Raw genomic sequence first — 11,909 nt, 5'->3', positions numbered from 1 at the left:
TATTATTTTTCATGGCTGTACATATCTATTTTAGTTAATTCTAGACACTTTCTGAAAAATTGTCCGATTCCCTATTCCACGAACTTTTGAGGTCGGTTTTTTTTAATAAAAATGTTATAATTATTACTATTTTCAGGAGCTGCAAGCCTTTGTGCATCCTCTGCAATACGTTGTCATTGGTGACTATCCGTCGACAATATTTTCAACATTCTTCGATAAACCCACATTTCGAAGGCTTCTAGCCGTATACTTAGTGTCCATGCTTCTATTCCGTACAAAAGAATAGAAAATCTGTAGCACCGCACTAAACGGCACTTTGTCGATAGTTTGAGACTACTATTGCCAGGGAGGTGGCTCATTTTAATAAAGGCACTCCTGGCTTGGCTTGGCTTGGCTCCAAATCGTCTGTGAGTTCTTGCTCTACGCGTACATTTGTTATCTGCTGCCAGTAAATATTTTTAATCACGAAGATGTCTTTAGAATCTAGGCCTATCTTTTCCAAGATCTTTATCAACTTATCATGTTTCACATAATCAAATGATTTCTCATAGTCGATGAAACACATGTAAGCGCATCCATACGTATCTCAACAGCGTTGCATAAGTATTTTGTAACCCAAAAAGTGCGTCGCGTGTTCCATAACCATTTCTAAAACTGAACTGTCTCTTCCAAATGTTATCTTCACACTTCATTCTTTCATGCATAACCTTGAGAAACACTTTCAGGATGTGGCTCATTAATGGTGCTAATTTTTGGCAAAGCTATAAAGATAAGGTGAAGCCATTCTGAACCTGCCCCCAACCGGGGCCCCAACCGGGCCCCCCAACCGGGCCCCCCAACCGGGTCCCCAACCGGGGCCCCCAACCGCGGCTTCCAACCGGGCCCCCAACCGGGGCTCCCAACCGGGGCCCCCAACCGACCGGAATTGATTTTAATTGCAAATTTAATTGCAAGTAAAATCAATTCAATTGAAATCAATTGCAATTAAAATCAATTGCAATTAAAATCAATCGCAATTAAATCAATTGCGACGCGTCGCAATTGATTTAATTGCAATTGATTTCAATTGAATTGATTTTTTAATCTGATTGAATTATTGATTGAAATTTAATTGATTAACGCCCAACACTGGTAATAATTATGTATTCGAATTTTAGCTGCCGAATGATATGGAAAATTACATGCGATGGAAGGACTGTACATTACCATCGCACGATTTGAGAGGTGGGAAATTTAGTTTCTCATATAACACAGGAAGTGGAGACAGGGGGGAGGGTCTGGGGGTGGATTTCTCCCGCCAGGGGTTCGGGGGGAGGGGTTTACTCTTTGGTGCGAAAACATGATTTTTTGAGGATATTTTTTTCGAATTTTCAAAAATTAATATATCGAAAACTATTAACGTCCTAACTTTGAAACTTTGCACGAAGGGTCCCCCCTTCCCCCTACCCCCCTCCCACCCCTCAAATCGTGCGATGGTAATGTACAGTCCTTCCATCGCATGTAATTTTCCATATCATTCGGCAGCTAAAATTCGAATACATAATTATTACATTACATAATTAAAGGCACTGGCGAATATAACACAACATTTACTATTTAATTATTAACACATGCTTCGATCTATGTATCACTCACTGCATAAAGTGTACTTACGTCGAAGTGATCCTCACAAAAGTATATCGCTGAATTTACAGACATTTCGTCGTGCTAGGACCAACCATTTTTTTCGTATGTCGGATTTTCGAGGTACATCAATAAATAGTTTATTTGGGGTAGTTATAGAAGTATTCCTACATTGAGGTACTACACACCAACGATATGTTTTCCGTTCCATAACGACTTCAAACTTCACAAAAACTTTAAAATAACACCTTGCCCTTGATTTCGTAGCTTGTTTACCTACAAATGACGTCACGCGTTCAATTTGACATTTTGTTACGTTTGCGCGCCAATTTGTTTCTATTTAAATTTTAACGTAGTTTTAGCACATTTTAGAGACTATTAAGCTTTATTTTAATAAAATATTATTTTTCATGGCTGTACATATCTATTTTAGTTAATTCTAGACACTTTCTGAAAAATTGTCCGATTCCCTATTCCACGAACTTTTGAGGTCGGTTTTTTTTAATAAAAATGTTATAATTATTACTATTTTCAGGAGCTGCAAGCCTTTGTGCATCCTCTGCAATACGTTGTCATTGGTGACTATCCGTCGACAATATTTTCAACATTCTTCGATAAACCCACATTTCGAAGGCTTCTAGCCGTATACTTAGTGTCCATGCTTCTATTCCGTACAAAAGAATAGAAAATCTGTAGCACCGCACTAAACGGCACTTTGTCGATAGTTTGAGACTACTATTGCCAGGGAGGTGGCTCATTTTAATAAAGGCACTCCTGGCTTGGCTTGGCTTGGCTCCAAATCGTCTGTGAGTTCTTGCTCTACGCGTACATTTGTTATCTGCTGCCAGTAAATATTTTTAATCACGAAGATGTCTTTAGAATCTAGGCCTATCTTTTCCAAGATCTTTATCAACTTATCATGTTTCACATAATCAAATGATTTCTCATAGTCGATGAAACACATGTAAGCGCATCCATACGTATCTCAACAGCGTTGCATAAGTATTTTGTAACCCAAAAAGTGCGTCGCGTGTTCCATAACCATTTCTAAAACTGAACTGTCTCTTCCAAATGTTATCTTCACACTTCATTCTTTCATGCATAACCTTGAGAAACACTTTCAGGATGTGGCTCATTAATGGTGCTAATTTTTGGCAAAGCTATAAAGATAAGGTGAAGCCATTCTGAAGGAATATAATAATATCCATGTGTTATTATTCTAATAATTTTAGGATTTGGACGGCAATTTCATCTAGTCCACTGCTTTCCCGCTTTTTGCAGATTGGTTTGCGTGGGAAACTTCATCCTTCGTAATAGGTGGTCCAGTTTGTTGTGCACGTATGTAATCGTTACTCGAAATGTTGATCGTCAAATAACTCTTCAATGTATTCCTTCCATAGCCTTTATCGATTCTCAATTCAGTTCAGTAGGAACAGGATAATAAGCGATGTTTCACGGCTTTTAGTACAAATTCAAGTGAGATGTACGGCTGGATGTTGTCAGCCAGTTTAAGTCTATAATACGTAACACTCAAAGACACAATTCTAATTGTCAAATTAATCAAGTAGTGCCGATTTCATATAAAATTGTAGTTTTAATTAAAGATGTATTATTGATCTAAAGTACTAGAAGTCTGATGTAGTTAATTTGAATAAAAATACTAGTTTGGAGCGTTCATTCGATCTCCTAGCAAGTACAAGACGAACTAAAAGAACTAGAAGACCGGACTAGTTCAGTTGACCCATTTATTCACTTTAAAGACCGAGCAAGACAAGTCTACTGAATAACGTATACTGGTGAAAGCGAAATGAGTATGTCTAAACCGTACCAAGTGGTGATATTGATATTACTATATTAATAGGAGTAACTTACCAATGTCATAGCTGTCGGTAGCAAACTCCCAGCAAAGTTTAGTGGCGCGCGGGTGCGTAGGCACACGCACGGTGACAGTTTCTCCATGCCCTACAGTGAGCTTCCCTCCACCGGCGCCTGCAGACTCCTTGAACTTGTTGATATCACCAGACGTCCACATAGATGCTTCGTCCACGCTCGAAAACCCATCTAACAAATAATTGTAATTTTGTGTATTTCAATTTCGTTTACTCAATCGTTGGACTTGGTTAATATGGACTACTAGGTGGTTAGTTTCTTAGCATTGGCCTGTGATTGATTAAGTCGATAATATTAAATTAAATAAATCTGAAAATTGATCGATAAAAACATTGTTTTTACTAAATTATAAATAACCATGAAGAAAGTTTCAAGTGCATTAAGACTACTTTAGATTGAACTCTCACTACATAAAGAATTGTTTGTAATGCGGGATCGACAAACAATCGTCCTGTAATATTTCAGAGTACTCTCCAGATTGCTGTATAAACTACTGTCAGGGCCTACATAACTTTATTGGGTAAGCAACTCTATTACAGCAGTGGTATGGTTTAAAAACATTTATATCGTCGCTTACATCGCATATCAGCATTTAATGTGTAGAATCGATTAGATAATTTGTTACCCTCGTTTTCCGATTCCTCATCCGGCCTCATTTCCTCAGAGTATTCAGCGGTTTCACCTTTATCGAAAGTCTGTAAAGACCTGAAATTGTATAAACCGTTTAAAATTGGACAACAGTAGTCAATACATTGTAATAGCACGGGTAGAATGTAGAAATCGATAAAATTTTATTAAGCTACTGATATGAACATATATGCTTATCTTAATCAGTAGTTGTTGTGATTTTTCATCAAAATAATGAACATGCTGCAGTTAAATAAATTAACGTACAACATTGCTCTTATGACACACGGAAAGATCAAAGAGATTTGATGTCTCATAGTTCATTGTAAGTAAAATTTATAGACAACAATCAAATTAAACTGCCTCTGTGGCCGAACGGTTACCATGCCGGACTGCCACGCAGAGGTCCCAGGTTCGATTCCCGGGCCGGGAGAAATATTTGTATGACCTACATTTGTTTCTCTCGTGAGTTTGGGTGTAATTTGTGGTTGTCTATATGTGTGTCCATGGCACCTGCGACACAGGGTTTCCCTAGTGCGGGGCTATGTTGAGTGTGTGTGTTATTATTATGTTATTATTATTAAATTACAAATAAGACCTTTTTCGTACATTATACGTTTATACGTATATTATATTATATATATATATATATACACACACACACATATATATATATATTTATATATACATATATATATATATTATATATGTACGCTATATGATATATGTATATATGTATATGGAACACCTTTTTCCGACCATTGCATGAAATTTTTTTTTCATTTTTCATTGCATGAAAAATATTCGCTATAACTTCGTTATTATAGATATACAAATTTTTTAACAATAAGTTCTAAATAGTGCAATCTTGGTATATTTTTTTGGTACCAAATATGTCAGGATTCATTAAAGATGCACACGGCACTCTGAAATCTCAATATACGAGTATGTTGTCTTATTTTTCTCAGAAACTAACCAGCAGATCGAGCTGGAGTTTCCTTTACTTCAGAGTACCATTAAGGTACAAATTTTTGGAATAAGAAGCTTTTATAGTTATTAAATAAATACTGGTAATCCGAGGTACACCCGCCATATTGACAGTCAATACGGCGGGTGTACCTTTGATATTGCATTAATTTCGTTCTGATGGAGATACAAATTTTTTAAACAGAGGTACTAATAGTACAAATCAGGTACATTTTTTTTGGTTCCAAATTCGTCAGGATCCGTTAAGGTACACCCGCCATTATGACTCTCACATTTAGATGGGACACAGTTTTCCGAAGATTTCAAACCCTCTTCGAAGTGCAGATTTCATCACGTTTTCCGTTACCAAAAAGCTCATAGTAAATTTCAAATTAAATTTCGTACATAAAATCCGTAAAAACTCAGAGAGACGGTAGGTCAATCCATTACTACGTGGCTATCAGTTTTTTATATAAAAATATATAAAAACATACTCACTTGGTATCCACGTTAGTAACATTAGTTTCATTCAAATTACAATCCTTAAGGTGATTGTCCTTGTCCTCTTTACTCTGGTTTTCTTCTTCCGTATCGTTAATGTTGCAATTTGCCAATCGTTGGTCTACAGCCAACTGTTGGATGTACTGTTGGTAATGTTGGTCTTGTAGTTGGCGAATCAGAATGGCTTGTTGGTCGAAATTCCCGGGGAATTGTTGTTGGGCATATTGCAGGAACTGATCGTAAGTTTGCGCGTTGAGTGCATCTTTTATTCTTTGACTGAAATATGAACATGCTTTATTTTTTATTTTATTCATACCTAAATTTGTAATACCTTGTCTTGGATAAGTAAGCCATATTATCATATTATACATATTTAACATTGATTTAGTTCATTAACTAAAGCCAATGCCAATAGGTCAATGACTAAAGCTTAAAAAAAATTAATAAATCAATGTTCAACTCTTTCCTCAACTTTGTAGATTTAGTAAATAAAGTAACTTTTATATTATTTTTTTATTCAGTAGCAACGTGTGAAAACGATCGTTCAGGGCAGTTAAGTGAGCATTACTGTATTTTAAATGCCAAGCATGCTGGTGTAACTACACACATGCACATGAGTCTTATAAATTTTATGTCTCAGGGTAACTGATGTAGTGGCAGTACCCAATTTGAGATTTTTGTAATATAAAGCTCTGAGTGGCACTACAACTGTTAGGGGTCGCATACGTCTCGTCACTTGATATAATTAGAAAAATCCAATCTTACATATTATCCACCATTTTTACCTCTCCCCTCCCCAACAATACTTACACTTGTTCTTCTTCAGATACTTTGTTGCTCTGCTGTTTCTGTTTCTCCTGCATTACTCTATGCTGCAGCTCTTGGTGTGCCCTTTCTGCTTCCATTTTCTTTAACCTGTATATTAATTTTATATTAGACCAGCCACCACCAACCTTGTCTTCTGTCTATGGTATGGTTGTAAACAAGCAGGCAACCTAAGCATTATTATGCTTATCGTGGTTTATATCACCTTTTGTGCAAACATACCAACCTTGCTCAGCTGTCTTTGGTGCTTTTGGTGAGCAAAATCAAATATTTCTAAACACGTACATTCATAAAATTACTACAATATTTAAAACCTATGGGGAATATTTATAGCTGTAATTTTTTATTGAAAGATCAAACTTACTCTTGTTGTAACTTGCTTTCTAAGTCCTTATGTATAGCTTCTAAATACGGCTTGAATAATGGACATAATCTGGAATACAAACATCATACTGAAATATCAAAATATTGGCAATTATTATTATTAGGGAGGCTTTCCAGGGCTTCTGCAGCCCAATATCACTGCAACAAATAATTTGATCTGTTTTAATTACTATTCACAGTTCTGAGTTACTCATAAAGAGTGATCCGAGTAGGTGGAACTATTTAGGGTCAATGATCTCAAATATAATGTTCAATATATATATATAATGCGCTGTTCTCCTTGACCATTTCAAGTGAAGGTTTTAAACAAAACATCATTTGATTGATGTTTCACCATTCAGTGAAGAAATTTAGACCTTATATTCCCTATGTTTTAATTTGAGAAAGAAATGTTTACCTATGTACTTAGAGTGTATTGTTTTCCTATTGTCTTTTCAAATACATTTAAAAACAAATTTAAACATACCAGTACTAGCAGCAACGTAAATAATTAATACCAAACTTTTTTTTTTAATTAAAGAAATCACAGGTTTTTTAAAAAGAATGAATTGTATCACAAAGGTATATCCATATTATACCTGCAAGTTGCATGTGGCAAAAATAGCCTCTAAATACTCAGATTACTGATCATCATAAAAAGTGTAACTTTTCTCAGCATCAATTGATTTTGGGTTAATACCCAACTTGCTTCTTCACCTTACACCCAACCATCGAGTATACATAGACAGGCCAATTACTGACCTGTGTGTACGTCTCCGTATATTCCTAAAAATATTCTGTATTTATTGTAACAAAGATAATATCTCTAACAATGCCGTGCTGTTCTATTCGGTGGTGTAGGAAAAACAGCAAAACATCTAATTACAAAACAAACGGAATCACATTTCATCGGTAATTAAATATTAAACATGTAATTTTGCAATTTTCGTCCATTATAGCAAAGCTCAAGTTAACTGGTCGATTTGAAGTGAAACAGTTGACGACACCCGTCCATTGTTTCGAACTCGGGCTGATATGGCAGAATTGCTTTTCAAACAAATTAAATGACATTTCGTCTCTATTTCTGGTTATATACTCGATGTACCCAACATACGCTTCAAGGTTGTGACTTTCAGTTATATTTAATTATCACTTTAAAACTTGGCTTAATTGGTAACAGAGTTAGATACATAAATTCATTCACTTGTTGCATCTTCTAGTCATTATTCATTGTAATTTCCACTATTCTATAACATACAACACAATTGTACTATACTAATGAAATAAATTTCAATGTACTATAAAATACAATACTTAGCAATAACAATTTATTTCACTATATATTCTGAAACATTTATAAACTCATTTGTGTTTTAAAAAGTATTCAGTTATAATAGGACTATTATAATCACATAGGTACATTGATAATTGATATGCATACCTATTCATGGAACATACGAGGTGTGGTAGAAAAGAAATGAGAGTGATTTTTTATTTACGAAAGTTTTTATTTTTTCTAAACATCAATGTTACCCCCTTCAAAGTAGTTCCCTTGGGCAGCTACACACCTATGGAGACGTAGTTCCCATTGATGGTAGCAGCGCGTCTTCAACTGGTATGGTCTTTGGTATGTCTGTCACACTCTTTTGGAAGTTTGGATGTCTTTTGAAAGTCACAGGGACTGAGGTCAGGTGAACAGGGGAGCTGGGGTCCTTGAAAGGTTCAGAAGGTGAGAAAGAACCCTTCACCAGGCACACTCGCAGGGGACTGGCTCAGGGAGATCCTATTTCTCCGTTGCTATTTAATATAGCCACCATGTACATTGGAAATACTATTAAAAATGTCAGTATTTCTCAATATGCAGATGATTTTGTATTGTATAAGACAGTAGAGAAAGCCATGGTGACTATATTAGAGAGTATTGGGCTGTTTATTTCAGAATCTAAATCCAATGTATGTATAGTTACAAAATCTAGAAAAGAAATCAACCTTAATATTAATATTCACAGTCAAATACTAAAAAATAAAAAGTTTAAATATTTAATATTGTGGTTCGATTCTTTGATGCGATGAAGTGCTCAATACATTTGTGAAAAAAACTTTTAAACATTTTAAAGGTATTAGCGGGAAGGTTGTGGGGAGTTCACCCCAAACATTCACGTAGACTATACATTTCTCTTATCAGAAGTAGGTCAGATCTTGGTGGATTCATATATGGCAGTTGTGCCAAAACCCACTTAAAAAAGCTAGATGTGTTACAAAATCAAGCACTTAGAATCTGCAGAGGCTTTATCCGTAGCACCCCAGTCTACGCTATGGAGAGTGAACTCTCTCTTCCTCCCCTATCTGTTAGGCGTTATTGGTTACGCTGTAGGTTTTTGTTCAGACTAAATAATGGTTCCAATAAAAATATTGTAAAGGTTTTTCATAACTTAATAGCACGGCGCAATAGCTTCAGTGGAACCAACTTTCCCATTTTTGCTAAAATTTACACTGAGTTCAGAGACATAGAAATTTTTGAAGAACCAAAACTTGGAATGTATTCCCTGGACATCTGGGTTACTGCCATAGACAATAGTTGTATTATTGATAAAATCCGTTACAATAAAGAAACCAAGCGCAGTTCCTATGATTACCAACTAAGAAATTCCGCATTGTTTATGTTATCAAAATATTATACTGGTTTCTATAACATATATACAGACGGTTCTAAGTCGGTTCGTGGTGTTGGAGCTGCCCTTCTGGATACTCAGTCTAATGCATCTTACATGTGGAGGGCACACATTGACATATGCATTATGAGAGCATAGATTATTGCCATCAAAGAAGCGTTACAGTATGTAGTGGATCAATTGTCAAATGAGCAGTCAGTTGTTATTCTAACCGACTCAAAGAGTGCTCTACAGCACTTTGCTTGGTGTGTCTCGGGTCATTGAGGCATGCCGATAGCCTATGAGTTGATCCACAACATACACCGCAGAAGTGTGCGTTTAAGGCTCCAATGGATTCCCTCCCATGTGGGATTGCGCGGAAACGAAGAAGTTGATTCCTTTGCAAAATCAGCTGCTGAAAATGATACTGTAATTGATTGTAAGCCTTATGCCACCGTGATTATTCCACTAATTAAGAAAAGAACCCTAGAAAAATGGGAATATCATTTCAGAGAACAGTCAATGGATAAAGGCCTTGGAATATAGTACAGAACCATTCAGAGTAATCCACAATGGGTACCCTGGTTTGATTCTGACAATATAGCAAGGAAATATCTTGTATCGGCTTTTAGACTGCATTCTGGTCACATTCCAACTAATAAATTCTTTCATATGATGGGTTTAAAACCATCCCCATTGTGCAGTACTTGCAATATAATAGAGGATCTGTATCATGTATTAGTGGAATGTGACCGTAACATATCCCTGAGAATAGAGATACAATGTTTGGGGATGTAAGTTTATGCAATGGACAAATTAATTGTTGGCTCAGAGAGCCTGTATGTCTTGGCGCCCTAAACTTTTAAAGTTTTTGAACATGTCCCTTGAATAGGGAACCCAGTATTCCTCCCATGAGGCTGACATAGTCTCCTAAGGTGGCTAAAGCCTCAATAAAAAAATAGATACAAAAAAACGGCTTAGAAAAAGGGTCATTCGCGTGAGATCAGTCATTGCAGACAAATGGATGCTCCATCATGACAACACCCCATGTCACACTGCCCTCTCCATAACATAATTTTTGACCTCAAAAGGCATTCCTGTGGTTCCCTAGCCCCTCTATTCACCTGACCTCAGTCCCTGTGAGTGTTTTATTTTTCCTAAACTGAAAAAGTCCTCAAAGGACGTCTTTTTGCGACTTTGGAAAACCTCCAAAAGAGTGTGACGGACATGCTGAAGACCATACTGGTTGAAGACTTCCAGAGCTGCTACCAACAATGAGAACAACATCTCCATCGGTGTGTAGATGCCCAAGGGAACTACTTTGAACGGGATAACAATATAAAAAATATAACAAAATAAAAACTTTGGTAAATAAAAAGTCAATCTCATTATTTTTCTGCCACACCTTGTACAGTCAACAGCACATCAAGCTATTCACTTTTTGTTTGAATATCACCTTCCGAGCAACAGAATAAGATCCAGCAACGAGTAGCTTGTTATGCTGTCATCTATACATTGCATATGGCCCTCCTATAACATGAATTCCTTTGATCCAATAGTTAATATACACATCTTTTCACAATGAAATAATGACAGAATTTCAGGTAATTCTGGACCATTATAATATATTTGCAGGGACAAGTTGTTGCCAGACATGCAACTTTAAATCTTCACACACAAAGAGCAACACTTTTTTATACATAATGAAAAAGGGTAGTTGTGGAGAGAAACTGGTACTTGACCAGCAGATTGGAGTTGGTGCCTGCATCTCACAAAATTAAAAAAGATGTGCACTAGCTACATTGAGCAATGAAGATAAACCAATTGCAATAATAAAGCAAAAACTGTTACCTGTCTAAAGTATGCACAAATCCAGCCATAGCCTGTATCTGTGACATTTGACCCAAAGCCTGCCAAGCTGCACGCCGATCTCGACCAATCACGTCGAGGACACCCAATGGAGATAAAGAATTTGGATCAAACGGACCGTGAGCAGTCTGCTGAGTATATGCAACTAGCTTCAACCTATCTTCGTAACTGAGATGTAATGCTTTGCCTTCTTTTTCTGCAAAAAATTATCATTAGGAAACATTATAACTATAATGTTAGACTGTATGCATATCTAGTAAAAGTTGGATGTTGTTGATAATTGTGACTTTATTAATATATTTGTATAACTAAAATTCACGAAAATCACAAATTAAAATTGGGTACCTTTATAAAACGACAATCCATGTTTGTAAACTTCTTTCAAAGGTAGTCCCCATTTTATCTCTTCGCTCTCCAAAATACCTTGGTCTGTTTCTAGAGGAACTTTTACTGGATGTACTTTGCAATTACTATCGATCTGACCAGACATTTTTATTGAATTTTTCAGGAAATAATTGAAAATTGGACCTTTTTTGTTTTCACGATTTTTGACAGTGAGTGAAGGTAGCAGTGTTGCCAGACTTTTGTGAAGTT

The 11,909-nt window shown here is 36.1% G+C and overlaps 1 protein-coding gene across 1 annotated transcript; it reads right to left on the bottom strand.

Annotated features, from left to right (window-relative positions):
• Window positions 1–3,495: 3,495 nt before the first annotated feature.
• On the bottom strand, window positions 3,496–11,805 carry LOC113232709 (Golgi resident protein GCP60-like; the record flags this gene model as incomplete). The annotated part of the gene is made up of 7 exons (XM_026467486.1): window positions 11,661–11,805; window positions 11,298–11,511; window positions 6,797–6,865; window positions 6,418–6,522; window positions 5,605–5,883; window positions 4,139–4,218; window positions 3,496–3,684 (listed from the first exon to the last, which is right to left on the bottom strand). Coding segments are annotated over exons 1-7 (1,081 nt in total), but the record flags the coding sequence as incomplete, so codon positions are not given.
• Between the last annotated feature and the right edge of the window lie 104 nt (window positions 11,806–11,909).

The sequence above is a fragment of the Hyposmocoma kahamanoa genome, unplaced genomic scaffold, assembly GCF_003589595.1.
Source record: "Hyposmocoma kahamanoa isolate Upper Pololo Valley unplaced genomic scaffold, ASM358959v1 77235, whole genome shotgun sequence".
NCBI lineage: Eukaryota > Metazoa > Arthropoda > Insecta > Lepidoptera > Cosmopterigidae > Hyposmocoma > Hyposmocoma kahamanoa.
The sequence above is the reverse complement of the archived record's forward strand: the minus strand, read 5'-3'. Positions and strand labels throughout refer to the sequence as shown.